The sequence below is a fragment of the Brienomyrus brachyistius genome, unplaced genomic scaffold, assembly GCF_023856365.1.
Source record: "Brienomyrus brachyistius isolate T26 unplaced genomic scaffold, BBRACH_0.4 scaffold105, whole genome shotgun sequence".
Taxonomy (NCBI): Eukaryota; Metazoa; Chordata; class Actinopteri; order Osteoglossiformes; family Mormyridae; genus Brienomyrus; species Brienomyrus brachyistius.
This window is the reverse complement of record NW_026042380.1, coordinates 210169-228542: the sequence shown is the minus strand read 5'-3', so window position 1 is coordinate 228542 and position 18374 is coordinate 210169. Positions and strand designations below refer to the sequence as shown.

At 45.1% G+C, this 18374-nt stretch overlaps 2 protein-coding genes across 6 annotated transcripts in view; both read left to right on the top strand.

Moving 5' to 3' along the window:
- LOC125727645 (sodium/potassium/calcium exchanger 3-like) overlaps nt 1–3046 on the top strand; it is a 29350-nt gene extending 26304 nt beyond the window's left edge. For all 4 annotated transcript variants that reach the window (XM_049004508.1, XM_049004509.1, XM_049004506.1 and 1 more), the window contains exon 17: nt 25–3046. In XM_049004508.1, the coding sequence (XP_048860465.1) occupies nt 25–138 (114 nt within the window). In that variant the 3' untranslated portion in view covers nt 139–3046. The remainder of the gene's footprint in view (nt 1–24) is intronic.
- Nucleotides 3047–11035: 7989 nt separating this feature from the next.
- LOC125727647 (muscarinic acetylcholine receptor M5-like) lies at nt 11036–15786 on the top strand. 2 transcript variants are annotated; one of them, XM_049004522.1, is made up of 2 exons: nt 11036–11137; nt 14206–15786. In XM_049004522.1, the coding sequence occupies exon 2, from the start codon at nt 14308–14310 to the stop codon at nt 15784–15786; it is 1479 nt and encodes a 492-aa protein (XP_048860479.1). In that variant the 5' UTR covers nt 11036–11137; nt 14206–14307. The 2 variants fall into 2 exon arrangements, with proteins under 2 accessions (XP_048860479.1, XP_048860480.1); XM_049004523.1 differs by lacking the exon at nt 11036–11137 and adding an exon at nt 13823–13923.
- The last annotated feature ends 2588 nt before the right edge of the window (nt 15787–18374 follow it).

The window sequence follows — 18374 nt, the reverse complement described above, 5'->3', positions numbered from 1 at the left end:
GTTTCCCGCCCCCCCCCCCCCCAGGTGTCAAGTGTCCATCTGAACCACTGGAAGCTGGACCGTCGCCTGGGCTTTGGCTTGCTCTTCCTCTACGCCATCTTCATCCTTTGCTCCATCATCCTGAATGTACAGTTGTGACGTTGTGATCCGGACGGCGTCAAGGGACGGAGCCCCGTTTCCAACATATAAGGGGTGTCTGTGCCAGTGCGGACGGATCAGCACAGACACGGCGGACCCATCAGCACAGACGCGGCGCTGGAGCACCAACCAAAAGACGCTCCAGCGAGTCAGCGGGCCGTTCTGGCTGCTGGGGCTGAACGTGGGGCCGGTTCTGCTCCTTCGACCCCATTGAGATTTTTTCAGTCTGACATCACATTTGTGGCAGAGATCCTTAATAAGAGGAAATGAAGAAATTTAAAGGTTTCAGACACTTACCTCAACTCAACAATGGCTGACAGAGCTTTAGGTCAGACTGCTTACGAACATGGGCGTCGGTGGGTCCAATTTTATCCCCAATGCCAACAAAAAAACGTCATACCCCAGGTAAACTTGACTTAGCCCCTGATCTGTTCAATAGAAACTCCCCTGCTGATGAATATTACCAGAGGTGGATAGCTCAAGTCCAGTAAGTAAAAATCCAGAGCAAGATTTTGTTTCAGCCAACCAGCTGAGCACTCTGTGACTGCGAGTCTTTGTACTCAAGTGGTCGGTTGAAACAAAATCTTGGTCTGGATTTTTACTTCCTGGACCTGAACTATTCACTTCTGAATATTACAGTATACAAAGTATTACAAACTAAACACGCGAAACCCTTCCACCCATTATAATCGCGTTTCATTTTTATACCTTTGATATTTGATAGATTTCTCTATATTTAGAGTGTTGGCACTTTCCATATATTTATGAGGTTCATATTTCTGTTCACTGTGTTTTGGTATAAAAAGTGTAAATCAAATGCCACTATATATTTATTTGTATGTGTCATGTGTTTTAACGACTGTTATGTAAAACATATTGTGGGAAAGAGCCAAGATGTTTGTCCTTTTTAAATATATTGTTTTCTTTTTTCGCTGTCTGTGCAGAATTTCCATAAATATAATTCTGTCACATTAATACTTGAGCATCGTGAAATAAATTAGTCCAGCCCCTCCAGTGAGGCGGAACACAGGTGTTACATGAGGATTAAGTGGGACACCGATGTGGTGAAAACACTTTTTAAGTGGAAAGTGTTTTTTTTTTTTCTTTCTAGTTATTGGCCACTACAGCTAATGAGAGTATTGAATTCTGTGGGCAGAAGGAATTGGTTGCAGGGATGGGTGCAGAGAGAGAACCAATCAAATTGTAGAATTTACTTGAGTTCTTTGAGGAAGCTACAAGAGAAATTGATCACAAAAAGGCCTGCGATGTGATCTTCTTCGATTTCTAGGAGGCCTTTGATGTCGTCCCCCACAAACAGCTCTTGCTTAAGCTCAAAGCTGCTGGGATTTTAGTAACTGTAGCAGCTTTGGATCGAAAACTGGTTAACAGACAGGAAGCAGCTAGTAGTTATTAGGGGCACAATGTCACAGTGGGCCTGCATTCATAGTGGTGTACTGCAGGGTTCAATTTTAGGACCACTACTGTTCCTAATTTACATTAATGATATTGACACCAATATGTACAGTAAACTGGTTAAATTTGCAGACGACACCAAGGTGGGTGATGTAGCAGATACTGATCTAGCAGCACAGAGGCTACAATGGGATCTGGATTTAATTAGCGACTGGGCTGATACCTGACAGATGAAATTTAACATAGATAAATGTAAGGTAATCCATGCGGGGAGCAGAAATATAAAGTACAGATATTCTATGGATTCCGCGGAAATAAAGGTAGCTGATTATGAGAAAGACCTCGGTGTGTATGTTGATGCTTCCATGTCGCACTCTCTTCAGTTTGGGGAAGCAATTAGAAAGGCCAATAGGATGTTGGGTTACATCTGTAGGCGTGTGGAGTTTAAGTCAAGGGAGGTGATGCTACGATTATATTCCTTGGTAAGACCCCACCTAGAATATTGTGTGCAGGTTTGGTCACCATACCTTAAGAAGGACATTGCTGCCTTGGAAAGGGGGCAACATGGGGTGACGAGAATGATTCCTGGTCTTAGAGGAATGTCTTATGTGTCAGAGTGTCCTCACTGACATGGATTATCTGGTCACCCTGTGTATATGCAGAAAGCTGCCCTTCATGCAGACAAAGTGGCTTTTATGGTTTGAGTTGTTGTTTTGTGCTAAACACATAAAACATAAGAACATTACTTGCCCTGAATTTCTTCTGTAAATAGCTGACTTTATGATATTAAGTGTAAAATATATGTCAGATGCGTGAAGAATCAGTCAGCGAAGGGCCCCTGTCAAGTGGATTTGATTTTTTTCTTTGACATTTTCTGTTCCTGTACTTGTTTACCAAATGTTGAAAGACTGCAGAAAAGAGAAAAGCTGATTCTTAATAAGTCACATTGGGTTTTTCTAGCTGTCATATGACTATAGTCATGTGATAAGTCATATGACACGCAGAAATAAAGCATATTCATAGTTAATTGATGTTGGGGTTTTTTCTGTCATATGACTATAGTCATGTGACAATAGTCATATGACCATAGTCATGTGACAATAGTCATATGACTAGTCATATGACAAACAGAAAAAAGCATATTCTTAGTTGATTGATGCTGGGTTTTTCTTTCTGTCATGTGACAATAGTCATATGACACACAAAAAAGCATATTAGTTAATTGATGTTGGGGTTTTTTTCTGTCATATGACTATAGTCATGTGACAATAGTCACATGAAAAAAAAACAATAGTCACATGACTAATAGTCACATAGACTATAGTCATATGACAGACAGAAAAAAGCATATTCTTAGTTAATTGATGTTGGGTTTTTCTTTGTCATATGACTATTGTCACATGACTTTTGTGTCCATGTTAATTGGTGTTTAGTACGACGTTTGCAGATGTTCGTTCAAATTTTGAGTGCAATAAAGCAGAGTGCGTGAAACTGCTTGGTATTTGTCCCGTGACATTTTGAATGTTTTGGAGGATGGTACACAGCATGTTAAATGACCTGTGTCACAGAAACACATGTAATAATAATTGTACTATTGACTCCATCTTGCTCTCCATGAGACACAGACATAACTGAGAACAAGATCTGCAGTAGCACCCATGGAGTTGGGGGGGGGGGGGGGGGGCAGCAGCACGGGTGTTATTGAAGGGCCTACAGGTGTGGCTGTTCTACTAAAGCGAGTTTGAACCAGCAACCTTCTGATCAGTAACACAGAGGCTCAGCCCACTGAGCCTCATACTGTCCCCATGTGTCCCTAGTATTTACCTGATGGTCTTACATGGCTTTGAGGACAAACGCATGCAGCAAACAAAGGAATAACAACAGGAAAACAAAAATATACTCCCAAGCTCCGTAGCGGGGGCAAAAAATAAAGCGCGTGTTGGTTTTACAAAGCAGCAGTAGTCTCAGTCGCCGTGCCAACGCCATAGGTGACTCCCGCAGCGGGACAATCGGGCGGTGACTCTGCCACTTGTGTGCTACGCACAGGGGGGGTGTTGCAGATAAATATAAACAAGAGGCCCCGTTTGCCCTGCCGGGGGTTCATCATCAGTCAGGGAGACACTGTGCAGTCCCCCGCTCACTCCCCCAGGCACGGTAAGCCGCTGAGTCTGCGTGAGGTCCTCTTTGCCATTCTTGGAGAGGGAGATGTGTGGTAAACATGCACGTGTGTATGAGCGAGAGAGAGGACTAGGCGGCGGTCGGGAGGCAGAGGATGATAAAACTATGCTACTTAAGTAAATAGATTGTTGCAGTGGCACTGCACAGTGAGAGGGTTGGGGGGTGGGGCAGGTGAATGGTGGCGTCTCGTAGCCCCGCACGCTCCCTTGTTAAGAAAATGACCTGAGCTCAGAGGCCAGGTCAATATCACGTAGAATGGGGATGGAATCCATGCAGACATACATTATGATGTCACAAGGACAGTGTGCATTATGATGTCATAAAGGAGTCTGCAGCCAATCAGATGGGCCAGGGCTCAATGCAGTTGCCATAGAGAATGAGGACGGAGAGTGGCCGGGGGGCATGCAATTATGCGTTTCTCAAGGGCAGGTACAGACCCAGAGTCTAATTTGCGATGAGCCTGGGATTTTTTTCTCAAAAGTCAAAAGCTGTAAACATTATCTGTAACTGAGATGCCTTCTCCCCAGAAGGGGGCAAGGGGGGGCTGTGTCGGATGGCTTACATCACATGATGGCGGGTAGCAGTTTGGGTTGTTGACGTTCCTGTGAGAATGTGCCTAACCTAATTCCACCCGAAAAAAAATCTGCCGTACAAAGGAAAAAACGCAATTGCTTTGGACAAATACTTGGATTTGAATTCCTTTTTTTTTTGTCATTGTACACAGTACAATGAGATTCAATCATCGAGGAGAGTGCAGAGCCTCATATATTGATCTCGATTAATAATAATAATTGCATTGATATTACAGAGCTACATTCGGTAAAAAAAGACACCAAAGCAAAGAATGTAAAAAGATGGTAATATCTAGGTCCAGCCCTACCCAGGGGTGTCAGTGGGGCCATGGATATTGGGGTCCAGCACTTGACAGGGGCCTTTGAGTACGTAAAATTATACGCCACATTGGACGAGGGCCCTTATAGGGACAATACGCAGTTACCAAAGGCCACCAAATTACATGTGGAGGAAGTGAAATAACTAGCAATTTTCTAGGTAGGGGTGACTCCTAAGTAAAGCTTTATCTGGGCCCCTGGAAAGGTGGAGACAGTCCTGATGATATCAGAAGATAATTCGTCTACTATTGAGATAGTAGTTCAGAGCAAAAGACCTACTAGGGGTTACCTAAGAAGAAAGCAACCTTCCAGGCCCAGTGGGAGGGAATATCAGAAGCGGCCCATCATGTTTACAATTAATTTCTTTATTCGTTTTTCGCCAGGTAGAGAACTGACCGGTGTCAAACTGTCACTGGATTTGGACACGCACAGCAATTCGGCTGGTGTCTTTGCAACAAGCAAGTAGATACTGAAAAGCACCGAGACCAAACCTCACGGCACCAGCGTTGAACTAAAAGAGACACGGTCCTCGATATGGGCTTCTCGACATGCTGGGTGGACTCACCGCTTCCCCGCGGTCCTGAGTGCGTGTACAGCAGCGCGGCGAGCACACCACGGGGGGCGATGGCGGGTGCTTGGGCGTCGATTGGCTCTCGGTGACTCCCGCTTGAGTGAAAGCAGAACGGGCTGTGGAGAAGCAGAGATTACTGTGTGTTTGCCCAGGCTGCCAGAGCACGCAGTCAGGTCCATACCAGGCTCTCCATCTGCGTGCACCGGGCCCCCGTCCACTGAACAAACAACCTCCGAGAGCTTAGCTAACTAGCCGACGAGAGCCCAAAACCTGACTCTGACTCAGGAGTGAGTCATCAGCGTGGAGCGACTGGTGGGGGACGATGACTCTGCGCAGCCGCGAGCCACATCTGCCGGTGTGAAAGATGTCCGTGTCACAGTGTGTATGTTTACCGAACCTTCATTGAGGAGGAACCCGTGGTTAATGTACGTTCCACGTTTACAGGACGCCTCGCCGTACATTCTTCCAGACCCGGAAAAGGCGCAGTTGCCAGATGTTGATTCACACGTTCACGGCGAAGAAATGCAAGGGGACGTGTCTCCGCTGCGGTCCCGTGCGCTGAGCTCACGGAACGGTATCTTCTGCGCAAGCTGGAAAAGGAAATTTCATGTGGTAAAGCAGCACAGTGATGACGATTCAAGAAGAATCAAGTTCCGTAAGGAGGTGCGCTAAGTATGAAGTCACTCTGGATAAATGTATTGGTTAAATAATAAATATAAGACCAACAGAACTGTTCACTTCAATAATAATATTGATGTAGCCCAATAATCCATCCATCCATCCATCCTTCACAAAGTTTACATCATGTGGAGTTACAGGTACCCATGAGCATTTCTCATGGAGGGTCACTGCTAGGGTACAGAGCCCAAGTGGTAAGCCGACACCTTGAAGTTCCATACTTATGGTACTTGTATGAAGTACCAAAAGTCCGGTTCTTGGTGCAGTGGAAAAGCACCCTATGTTTCACCTTAGTCCTGGGGGACATGATTTCAAGCCACTGTATACCTGTATATGGACGACGTGGCAACTGACTTGACTTGAGCCACGTAAACCACACAATTTTGGCCCTTGAGAAGAAAATCAATGCCAAAACAGGAAGAACACTGAAGCCGTGGAGATGTGACCCTACTGAACACCACAGCGGTAATCCGCACATAAACGCGACAGGACCCTCTGGTAAACGTTACTCGGAAAGTTTGGCGGTATTGCAGCTGCCTGGAGGCCGGGCGGGCGGAGCTTTGCCGTTCCAGTGCCCGGGTCCTGGATTTTTCCGGCTTCTGGTCGCTGTGGCCTGCTGGAACAGGAGCGTGACTGTCACCGACTCAGGCTGACGGTAGACAGACCCCCCTTCCCTCTTGCGACATCAAAAGGGATCCAGAGGATGAAGAAAGGCATGCTCGCCACCCACCCCCCGAGTGCCAACCTGCCGTCCCCATAAGTGCCAGTGCCACCATGCCATTGCGATCCGTTATGAGAAGCTCCTCCACGCCGCGTACAGGGAGCGACACGGTGCTGGCCGTCCACCGACAAGAAGTCAAGTGTGGAAATACACGCGCCGGTGTAACATTTTGTATCCCTTCATGGGTAAGCATTGGATTATCTGTGCCATTTTGAGCCCAGTCTGGACCCTATAAACCACAGTTTCATTCTATTAGCATGGGGATATCAACAAACGCTGGATTAACTGAAGAGAAAATATGTCCACCTGTGTTGATGATACTCAAACCCTACCTTTAGTCATTATCCATTAGATAATTAGATTATCCCACAATATCATACCAGAGAACCTTCATCCAGGGGGTCCTTGTCTTTTGGGGGGAGTCATAATTCATAGAAGGGCCAGCCTTATTATTAGCCAATGATATGGTTTGAATTGGGGATTGACAGGGGAGGGGGCCAATCAGCTCTCAGCTCGCACCCGCATCCCTGTGCTTGCAGTAAGCAATGCAGTGGAGCCCCACCAAAGCCTCCAGAGCAGATGTGAGGCCTGTAGCTTACTCATTAACTCATCCAACAAGTCCCTCTCAGCTTGTTAACAGCCAAAGGCAAACATGTGTCACCAATAACAGCCGCGAGAGGGCCACGCGGAAAACAGCGTTACGTCCGCTTACCATATGCTCCTCCACCCCACCCCCCAGGACCGATCCCCACGGACAGTGCTGCATCCACGTGGGCTGTAACAGCCGTATCCTCACATTTTTTGCCATCTCCCGAATCCTGAACTCACCTTTCTCCTGGCAGCCTTATCTCTTCCCAGTTAGCCACTTAATTTTATTATTACTCACACACACCCCCTACCCCGGCCCCCTTTTTTATCTTTGCCTGTGCAGGAGAAGCCATTTGTAAACATGACGGAAATTGCAAAAGGACCCCGTAATTAATTTCTCAGCTTCATTTCGATAAACACATTTTTATAGTGTGTCCTGTACGATAAGGCGGCCCTCAATATTTTTTTACAGCACCCCTGACGCCATATGCCTAATTTTTATTTCCGCTGTGGACATTTTAAGCAAAGACAGGGTACGGGACGGCAGGCACGCAATTAGTTTATATAAATACTAAACGGGTTACGGGAAACGTGCGAAAATATTTTTCTAAAATGGTAGCGAAATTAATCCAGATGTTATGGACTGCCGTGTCAAGTAAAAGACTCGCGATCGTACTGACCCCGGTACTTTCGAGGGCTATCGATACCCCTATTTTGCCTAACAAATCTCACATGCAAGGGACCGTCCTTCCATCCGCACAGGCAAGCGCAGGCACTTAATTATACCGCTAACCACGTGACAGCTGACGCGGTCCGCCCGGGATTTCCAGGATAATGAAGGTCTGCATGGTGCCGATGTTTAGCATACATGCAATTATGTTTCGTTCGGTTTATTTTTATATAACACCCACGGTGATGTAGATGAACAATTAACGTGATGCAATTAACGAAAAAGCCAGGAGGCAACAGGATTAAAAGAAAAAAAACATCCAACTCTCTCGGGCATGATAATCGTATACAAAATATAATTAGTGGGCCTATAACAACAAAATAGATCTATTTTTAGATGGCCGAATAGATTATTTTCATGTCAATCATACAGATGCTGGGAACAAATGTTTTAAAACCTGATTTTGATGTTAGTACTGCAATCATAAAGATCACCAGTCCACATAATATGCTTTTTATAACTAAGAAATTCACATTCGGCAGCACAGCAACTTAGATACACTTTTGACAGAAAAAAGTTACTTAAAAAGGAGCTATTTTAGGTAAAAAATAAAATAAAATAAAATCTCCTAGCATGTAAGTTAGATTTAATGTCGAAAGAGCTGTCACAGCTGACCAGGAGAGTTAACCAGCTTTTTTTTTTTTGGCAAATCCTGCATTGTCCCTAGTGAGACCTGTAGGAGCAGTTTTCCCTGTAATTGCTGTAGCTGTTCTCGAAAACAACTTCATACACTTTTGCCAGATTCCAGTGAACTCACACAATGAACGATTGCCAATCACCTCACCCAGTCCAGCTCAGAGTGGTTTTAATGTAGTACAACATGGTACTATACAATATTTTTTGACATTGTAAACACTGCAGACTGGCATCCCCGAATGTGTCATTTGGTTCACAGTCGTGCTCCAGGGTCTATGCAACCCGGTATTAGATAAGCAGTTCTGAGATAGATAGATTAATAGTTTTAAAGGGGGGCTTACAGATTTGATTGCAATTAGAATGCAAGAGTGCGTGAAATAGAAATTCAGCCTGTTTCAAGAACAATGCATGAGCAGGAAAATGTCAGGCAGAACAAAGGAGTCCTTTAAGGAATGTTGCTGTAAACGGACGTAAGGTTTCTCTGCAAAGGGACAAGCGCTCAAGAAAACGGCAGATGATTTGAATCATTACACATGTCCAGACTGAAGGAAGAAATGAATGAGATCGCATTTAATTATGTTTAATTCTTAATGTTGTAGGTAATTCACCTAGGAGATCTGAGGCCATCTTCATGATCTCAGGTTGCTAGAAATATCTTAGTCTTGATATATCAGCACATTAATGTCAGTATTCCATTCATCCATCCATCTTCTATAATAGCTTGTCCAACATTTTACAGGATTGTAGGGGGTTCAGAGCGTATCACAAAACCTACAGGCAAAAGGCAGGAACAACCCTGGATGGGGTGCCAACCCATCTCAAGGAACACTCACCATTCACACTTATTGACAATTCGGTAACTCCACTTCGCCGTAACGTTTTTTTTTTTTTTTTTTGGACTGCGGGGAACGAGAAAACCTGCAGGAAATTCTATGACGACATGGGGAGAACATGCAAATTCCACACACATGGAGCCAGGACGGAGACTCGAACCCTGGTCCCAGAGGTGTGAGGTAACAGTGCAAACCACTGCATGCCTGTTATTTTTCACTGAACGTTTAAATTCAGTACAATGAAGGAGTTCTACTTAGACAAAAATATTCTGAGGGCAGAATGGAAAATGACTGGTAATCTCTCAGAACCAATTAAATTGTAGAGGAGGTGAGTCCAAGCATAGGGGAGGCGAGACTAATCAATCAGGTGTCTTGGTCCCACCTCCTCTAGTCACTAGGATTATTCTCTCTAGAAATAGTCATTTAGCCCATTAAGAAACACTGCATCACATATGTTTGTGTGCTTTTCCCAAATTCCAATGATTAACTCCAAAGAACATAAACACAAATAAATTTTTTTGGTATTACAATTATTTCTCCTAAAGAATGTAATGGATACTCCCGGGCTCACACAGTGAATATGATCAGCTGCTAATGGGGAAGAAGTCGTCAGGTATCACGAATGTTTGGTATCCCTCTGCTGAGTAACGCTTCGGCTATTCATTTTTAGGATACAGGCCATTTAAGCAGATATTCCTGAGCGAGTAACTGTACCTTGTTAAGATATGATGTAAGCTAATATACATTAAATATGCCAACATAACACTGCTGATTACGCTGAAAATGTGGACATTTACAGAGCAACACGAACTTCCACAAATAAGCAATTCCCAAATAAACCACGTGTGTCGATCACAGATCCGAGTCTAACTTCGCAGTGAAACAACCACGTTTCTTCTCTGAGGGAAATGTTAGAAGTTCAGGGTGTCCCATTTGCGCGTGGCCAGCCTTGCGTTAAACAAAATAGAGGTGAATAAGAATACACCAAGCAAGACAAAAAGCTGAAACTGTGACCTGTGATAACTGACAAAAATATCAAAACCTAAGTCCACACATACAGTGTAGACCTATACTGATTCACTATCTTTTAAATGAACTCTGTTAAAGTATAGATATAATCGAATAGCACCATCCGATCATCGATTTCAGCTGTTTGTTTGTTATAAATCGTGTTATAATTGCATTGCTCGAGATTGCCCTGGAGTTGATTTGATAAATATGCATTGCATGTTATCCATTTACGTTCGGGCGATTTTATTATTACCGCGTGTGGAGGTCGGTCGTCGTAAACTAGATCCTTAAGCGTATAAGTGGTCTGGGATGCTTCGGGACTTCACAGACACCTGTACGCCTTGCTGGGGGACGCGGGGCTAAGTCGAGCTGTTAGAGGGGGTGTTAGATCCTTTTCAGGTCTTCATTCACAGGCAGTTTTTTTTTCCTGCAGACACGTTCTTTCCACGTTACAGCGACGAGACCCAGATGCGTGCTTCGACTCCTTAAGTTATAGCCGCCGACTTGTAAGACGGATGAATGAATTAGTTTGCACCGAATGGAGGAAAATCGCATCCAGAAACGGCGCGTCCTCTCCGCTGGTGCTGGTGCATTTCTGAATCCCGCTAAATGAAAGTGGAGGGACCATGTAGGGGAATTGGGGCTTCCTTTCCCTGCATGAGCCCAACAGAATATATTCCTAATTGCGGTATTTGCCAGAAGTTACAATAAAAACATACAGCGTGGCAAAAGTCTTCACTTTACAAATTGGTAAGTGTACACATGTTGTCCAGCTTATTACGGTTAAATAGTTCACGATAAATACTAATAATAGCCTATTTGATGGCGTTTGTCGAATCGATTATTTTTCATTTTTTAAATTTCCGTAGATAAATTTGACCGATGGTCTGAACTGATAACTGTAATAACATGGTCTGTGATGATAATTTAGTGCTCTTCTGTTCTATAAAGTTTACAACGTTCCTTTAATAACCTTATTATTAGTTTATACAAGTTTAATGAACAGCATCAGATTCAGACCAAATCCTCTCGTTTTATGTCCATGCTCGTCGGGTCTTTGGTTACTGCTTGAAGTGGACCTAATTTATATGGTATAGAGGTACTTTTTGGAGGTATAGGAGGCATCCGCTGACACTTTTGAGCTACCGTATTAATGTTTGACAGCCGTGAAAGTATTCCAAACTATGCATTATCTGGAAAAACAGAAAACCAGCAATATTTGGTAAGAAGAGCTTTCCCGATAGTAACTGCGAGTCTGCGAGAAAAAGTGATACATGCACATTGTCTTATTAAGGTAATTTCCGAAAATTAGTTATGATTTCGATGAGTTATATCAGAGGACAGCATTACCATAACGACTCTGATTAACCCGGCTGATTGAAGTATTCATCTAGAGATGACTTTTGAAGATTAAGGGAAATCTTGAGGCAAACAAAGAATAAGCGAAAAGGGAATTATTGAAACTAGGCTATATTCTAAAAACAGACGTTGAGCCTCCTGCAAGTATAGATTTGCTTATTTCCTTTGAGAAATATATACCCAGTGTATATAGGCCTATTATTTCACACTTGACAGACGCCAAGGTCAGATATCAAAAATCGGCAGTAATTGAAGCTTTAGCTTATATGCATTTTGTTCACTAAAACGGGCAGCTGCTAGGCAGTACTAAGCCGTTGAGGACCAGCGATAATAACTTCCTGCTCAGTCCTAATTTGCGGCCGCAGTCTTTATGTTCGTTGGCTTAGCACCAGGCTGGCAAATTCCGAGTTATAAGTTATCTGGAGCCTTTCCTCCTGTTCAGTGGGCCTTGAGCACCGCACCTCTAAATCCCTCGGATGCAGTGAGTTGTGATGGTGCCGGGAAGGCGGAGGGGGTGGGGTGTTATACTGGGGGAATGCCACTCAGACATTTTTGTCTGACAGTTTTGGTAACTATGTTGGGTGCAGTGCGTGCCATATTTGTGCCGTAGAAATTTTGGAGGTTTGGGCGGCTATTTGTCTGAAGACCTTTTACGATGAGGTCCTTCTAGAAAGTGCAGTGGTATGGGGTGGGCAACCCTTTTGTACATTTATTTGGTTTTTGATGGACCCCACTGTCAACTATCAATACTTACAAAAAATAATTTGGTACATAAATGTGCATTTCCCAGTTTGTATCAGCGCAATGCTCTGTAAGAAAGTGTCTTCAAGTCAGAGTTGATTTAATTTGCGAAAGCAGCTGTTGCTTTAGTCCTTAAGCTGATCCGAATTGATGATCTTTGCATTGTTAGCACACGGATCTACTTGTTGAACGACAGGAGCCAGTGTCACCGAACATGGGATTTAGGTTCCTACACAACTTGCCACGCTAAACCCTGCTGAACTTCACCAGCTACTTATACATTCTAATATATTGCTACATATATTTATTCAATATGATTACAAAAGCAGGTTTTATGTCTGGAGAGGCGTAGTTCAGTACAAGAGCATTTGACTGCAAACTTAAAGACCCCAGGTTCAAATCCTGGGGCTCCCTAGGTCTTGCTTATGACTTTTTATACTGGAGGGGGGGGGGGGACTAATTTCTCTCAAGGATCAATAAATTACATCTTATTTGACATACATACTATACAAAACATGGCCATTTTCCATGATTCGATTAGAAGGGGTTGAAAAATGGATGGAAAAATGACCACACATCTAAATGATTAGTGTTACATTGACATTGGCATATGTGACGAAGGTGAATTAATGAATTTAATGAATACAGCTCAATATAGCCATAATGAGGATCATGGGCCTCGTGGTTTAGAAAGGGGACCTGGCTGGTGCGGTTTTCAGGTACACAAACAGCGATTTCTACCCCCTCTGACTGCATTACTAAGGCAGGCAGCTGAAACCTTTTGAGCGAGGCCTCTGACTGGCTCTCAGGGACCTCGTACTACAGAGCCACTGAACAACGCAAACAGCCGATGCCCGTAATGCTCGGTGCCTCAGCCAGCCTCATTCCCTAGTGCCGTAATCGCAAAAAGAGTCGTTATCGCTTAGCAAACAGCTGTTGGATTGCACCTGTTGGCCAGCCAAAAACACAGGACATCAAACATTGCACCTACATCACGCGCGCCAAGATTCTTTATACACTTTACAAGCCGGTGCTTCAAAATCTAATGAAGACCAGCAGAGTCAGTCTCCAGTCCGCTTCCTTCTTGGGAAAAGGCAGTGGGGGGCAGGCGATAAGCCTGTTTGCCATGCTGTCATCGGATGCGTGTCCAAGACGTGTTACCTCACCTCGGTACATCACGGCACCCATGTGTACCTCTCAAGCGTCTCTCAGCAACACCTGACAGCTTAGGCCACTGACAGAACACCGTTTCGAACCCATATCGAAGGCACACTGAATCATAATGGAAGAGGAACGGGCAGCAAGGTCAGGTGATCGCAAGGGCATTGCTCTACCAACACCGTCTCACTTTCTCGCCTTGAACAGGAATGTTACAGTGGAAACTCATCTTCAGAAAAGCCAACAGAATATACACGACCATGCATCTACCAAGCTAAGTAAGCAGATGTCTTAAGCCCTACAATGGAGAATGAACTCAATAAGCAATTAGTTACTGGGACAATTTTTGTTTTGACAGCATTATTTGGAATTGACTTGCATCCCATGTGCATTTAATCACGGTCTCCATTCTAGATTGTTACTTAGGAAAGTTTACAAAAGGACGACGGGGGACATAAAAATGAACAAATACGATCCTCTGTCCAGTCCGAGCCGACCGTCACTTGATTTGCGGGATTTGATAGTTGTTTACTTACGCTAATCTTTGCACTTTCTTCCAGCCTGTCAGAGGAAACCGACTAAGACTTGATGGTAAAGGGGAACCCAGTCTGAAAGCATGGCCTCTCCGCTGTACTACTTACTTTAATTCTGCAGTCTGCACCATGATGAACGCCTCATGTGTCTCTGAGGCTTCCAATGTGACCATGGAAACACTGGGAGGTCACCGAATATGGGAGGTAGTAGTGATCGTCCTCATCACCGGCCCCCTTTCTCTGGCCACCATCATCGGCAACTTGCTAGTCGTGATCTCAATTCGGGTGAACAGACACTTGCACACGGTCAACAACTACTTCCTGCTCAGCTTGGCTGTGGCAGACCTCATCCTTGGAGCCATCTCCATGAACTTGTACACCACTTACATTATTATGGGTCGCTGGGCTCTGGGGAACCTCGCCTGCGATATCTGGCTAGCCATCGACTATGTCACCAGCAACGCGTCCGTCATGAACCTGCTGGTCATCAGCTTCGACCGTTTCTTCTCCGTCACACGGCCCCTCACTTACCGGGTCAAGCGCACCCCCAAGAGGGCGGCGATTATGATTGGCCTGGCTTGGACCGTCTCCTTCGTGCTGTGGGCACCCGCCATCTTGTTCTGGGAGTACATTGTGGGAAAGAGGACTGTGGATAAGGGGAGATGCTCCATCCAGTTCCTGTCTGAGCCCATCATCACATTCGCTACAGCCATCGCCGCCTTCTACCTCCCTGTGACCATCATGATTGTCCTCTACTGGCGCGTCTACCGGGAGACGAAGAATCGTAGCCGTGATTTGTCAAGCCTGCTGGGCTCAGTAGGGAGCCGGGGACCTTCACAAGCATCCACTTGGCCACGAGCCTACACCAGCAGCAACAGGAGTAGCATACGGATCTCCAGGGAGACTCCGGCCAGAGAGAGCCAGGGCAGGGAGGGATACCCAGGCGTCTTCTCCATCAGAGAGAAGATTCCCTGGCTCATCCGGGGAAGGGGAGCGATGACCCCATCACCACGTTCAGGGGTGAGCCACAGTAGCTGGCATCTAGGACAGGAAGATATCTCCAGCTGCCCTTCCTCAGAGGAGGAGACAGAGAAGGATGCTAAACCATTGGGCACCGTGATGGTGTGCCTGCCCCTAATTCATATGAGTGACGTGCAAGGTAATATGAGACGGGACTTTGAGCACAAGCCTCGGAGTTGTCGAGCAAGGCAGCTGGGCAGTCTGTCCTCCCTCAACACGGACAGCGCCCCCCCCTCAAGCCGTCCCAAAACACCCAACACCAAAAGGCGGAGCATGATCGTCAAGGAAAAGAAGGCCGCTAGGACCCTAACCGCAATCCTGCTGGCCTTCATTCTGACCTGGACACCCTACAACATCATGGTTCTCGTGTCCATCTTCCACTGTGTGCCCAAGAGGCTTTGGGAGCTCGGCTACTGGCTCTGCTACGTCAACAGCACGGTGAACCCTGTGTGCTACGCCCTCTGCAACAAGTCCTTCCGGGTGACCTTCAAGATGCTGCTGCTCTGCCGCTGGGACAGGAGGAAGTGGCGCAAGGCACCACAGAGTGCCCCCCCGTCCTTCAGACCGCACACCAGCAGTACAGTCTGAGTGTCCCGGCGAGGGGGGGGGGGGGCAATCTGCAGCCAGAGCCCCATTTGAGGGGCCTGGTTCGCCTGCCAGGAAGGTGGTCTGGATCTTCTTCAGTCACTCCAGCTACTAAACACAAAGAAGATTCCACATTTGTAGGGCGCATGTAAGTCATGGAGACCCGCCATATGCAACGTGAGTGTGTGTATATATGTGGGACATATTTTATATATATGCACTCAGGCATTAACAAGACGAATGAAGTCAGGGACTGATGCATATTTCATGAGTTCATGAAATATTTAACCAGTGAATGTACAAAAAAAAAAGGAATAAAGGAAGAAAATTGGAATAACGATCCGATGTACTCAGACCAGACTACAGGAACGAAACCCAGATCATGGCTGTTGCGCATGCATTTCTAGTGCATTTGTACCAATAAGGTTATAATGCGACTCACAGCAGAGATGCCAAACTGGCAGCGGTTCGCCTGAAACGTAACACACCGCCATACGATTTCAGTTATTTAAGGTCTATTTATGCGATTGTCCGGCGAACATGTCGTGAAGGTAAACACACCGCGCAAATAAAGATGATGCAACGTAATGGAAAAGCCGTTTTCTGTGCGGCTTGAGAATCAGCGTCTTCACAATTTACTATTTATTCGTGTGCCTGAATAGACTGGAGAAAAACATATGCATTTTACACTTGCTATTGACCACATTTGGGGGCTGAATGCTTCGCACTAGCTGAACAAACATTATCATAGTGCTAGCTTTTTTTTTTCCTTTGCACAACAAAACAGAAATTACTGTTTAGAAGAAATAAATAGAGGTGTCTAACATGGATATATTTACTATTACAACAAAGCTTTGAAACATTGTATCAGTTATTTTTTATGTCTTCCTAGTGTTCAGGCTATCTCGATGGATTCCTTGCAGACTGTGCCGTTTTTGTACACAGACCACTTAGGAACAGGATACACTTTTTTATGTTTCAAACCGAACATCTGCTGGAAAGAAAATTCAGATTAACAACCTGAAGGGTGCAACAGCAAAGCCGTTCCTATGTCACAAACAGGCATTGAATCACTGCCCTCTGTTTTCAGAACGTCCTCTGAACAGCTGTGGAAGCAAGATCTGTTTTTCTCTCCAACCACACTTAAGGTCTGTCGCGCTTTTAAGGTTTCAGGGCCTAGGGGAAGGAGGGGGGGGGGGTTGTATTGTATAACCAGGCTGTCTCTATAAACACTCATCTCCCAGCAGCCAGACACAAAGTCTTACTGTTACCGTTTGCCGTTATCAACAAACCTGCACACAACTGGCGCGGCATCAAGCGCTTGATTGCGGCGACTGTTTCGGATTCCGGATTCAGAAAATCGACCAAAACAATTAAACCGCTCCAATTATGAACTTAATAAACACAACGGGTAGCACAGTGCTTAAGGACAAACAGTTGGAAAACAGGCCTGTGGTCCAGCTCCTTAAAAGGGCTTAAAATGCCTACGAGCTGAAATGTCAAACTAATAATCTGCTAATGGGCAGAAGTTAATTTTAAATAATTTCGACACAGACACCAGTAACATAGCTGCGCAAACGGGTTTCTGTAGTCAAGGTTGATGTTGGTTAAGGGCTTAGTACAAGCTTAGAACCTTTCCCAAAAAAACACACCACTCTATGAAACTTAACAGTACGAGTTGGGAACTGTCTGACACGCTATCTGTTCACTTTCTGCATAAGGATGTAAATATAGAACAACAATTGCAGTGATCTCAAAATTCACTATGCCGGCATGTTTGGAAAAGATGAGATTGACTTAAAGAAATATAATTTTAAAAGGGAAAGACAACGGTGTCTCTCTGTCTCAGACCTGCCCAAAGCCCTTCTGACTGTTTCACGTCTGCGCAGGTGGGAGGTCATTTGTTTGTGGTGGCACAAACAGGGCCACGCATATGAGTTCTCAAGGAGATTATTCTGTTTGCGTTGCCCGTTCGAAGCCTAACTGTGTGGTCATCTCCGGCAGCCGAGTCTCCCAAAGCAGTATTTCCCAACCCGGTCCTCAGGGACCCCCAGAAAAGGACGTGGACTGCCTGCAGGTCCCCATAGACCAGGTTGGGAAACACTATTGTAAAAGGATAGTACATCCCTTTCTTGGAGAGATTTACAAGAGTTAAAACACTCATCTAGTGCATGTGTGAGTGAATGGTGCGTGAGTGTGCCCTGCGACGGGCTGGCGCCCCTTCCTGGGTTGTTCCCTGCCTCATGCCCATTGCTTCCGGGATAGGCTCCGGACCCCCAGCGACCCAGTAGGATAAGCGGTTCGGAAAATGGATGGATAGAACACACTCATCTACTGCGGTTTCTAAGGCACCAGGAAGAGAATAAAGACCTCGTTTTGCATTTATGATAAAGTATCAAGAATGTCAAGCGTTTCATATTTTCCTGATCAAAAGACAGTAAAAATTTGCTCTGTATGTATGCTCCTTGTATATCTGTGCAGCTCATTTCCAGTTTAACACTGAAATGATTACATTAAAGGTAAATCAAAATTTGTTAAGCATATTGGGGATAGTGGGGGGGGAGGGGAAAAACTACAGAAGTAAAATTGAA

Bases quoted from the DNA above. Each gene is read 5' to 3' on its own strand.
- LOC125727647 (XM_049004522.1), top strand. From the start codon at position 14,308: ATGATGAACGCCTCATGTGTCTCTGAGGCTTCCAATGTGACCATGGAA.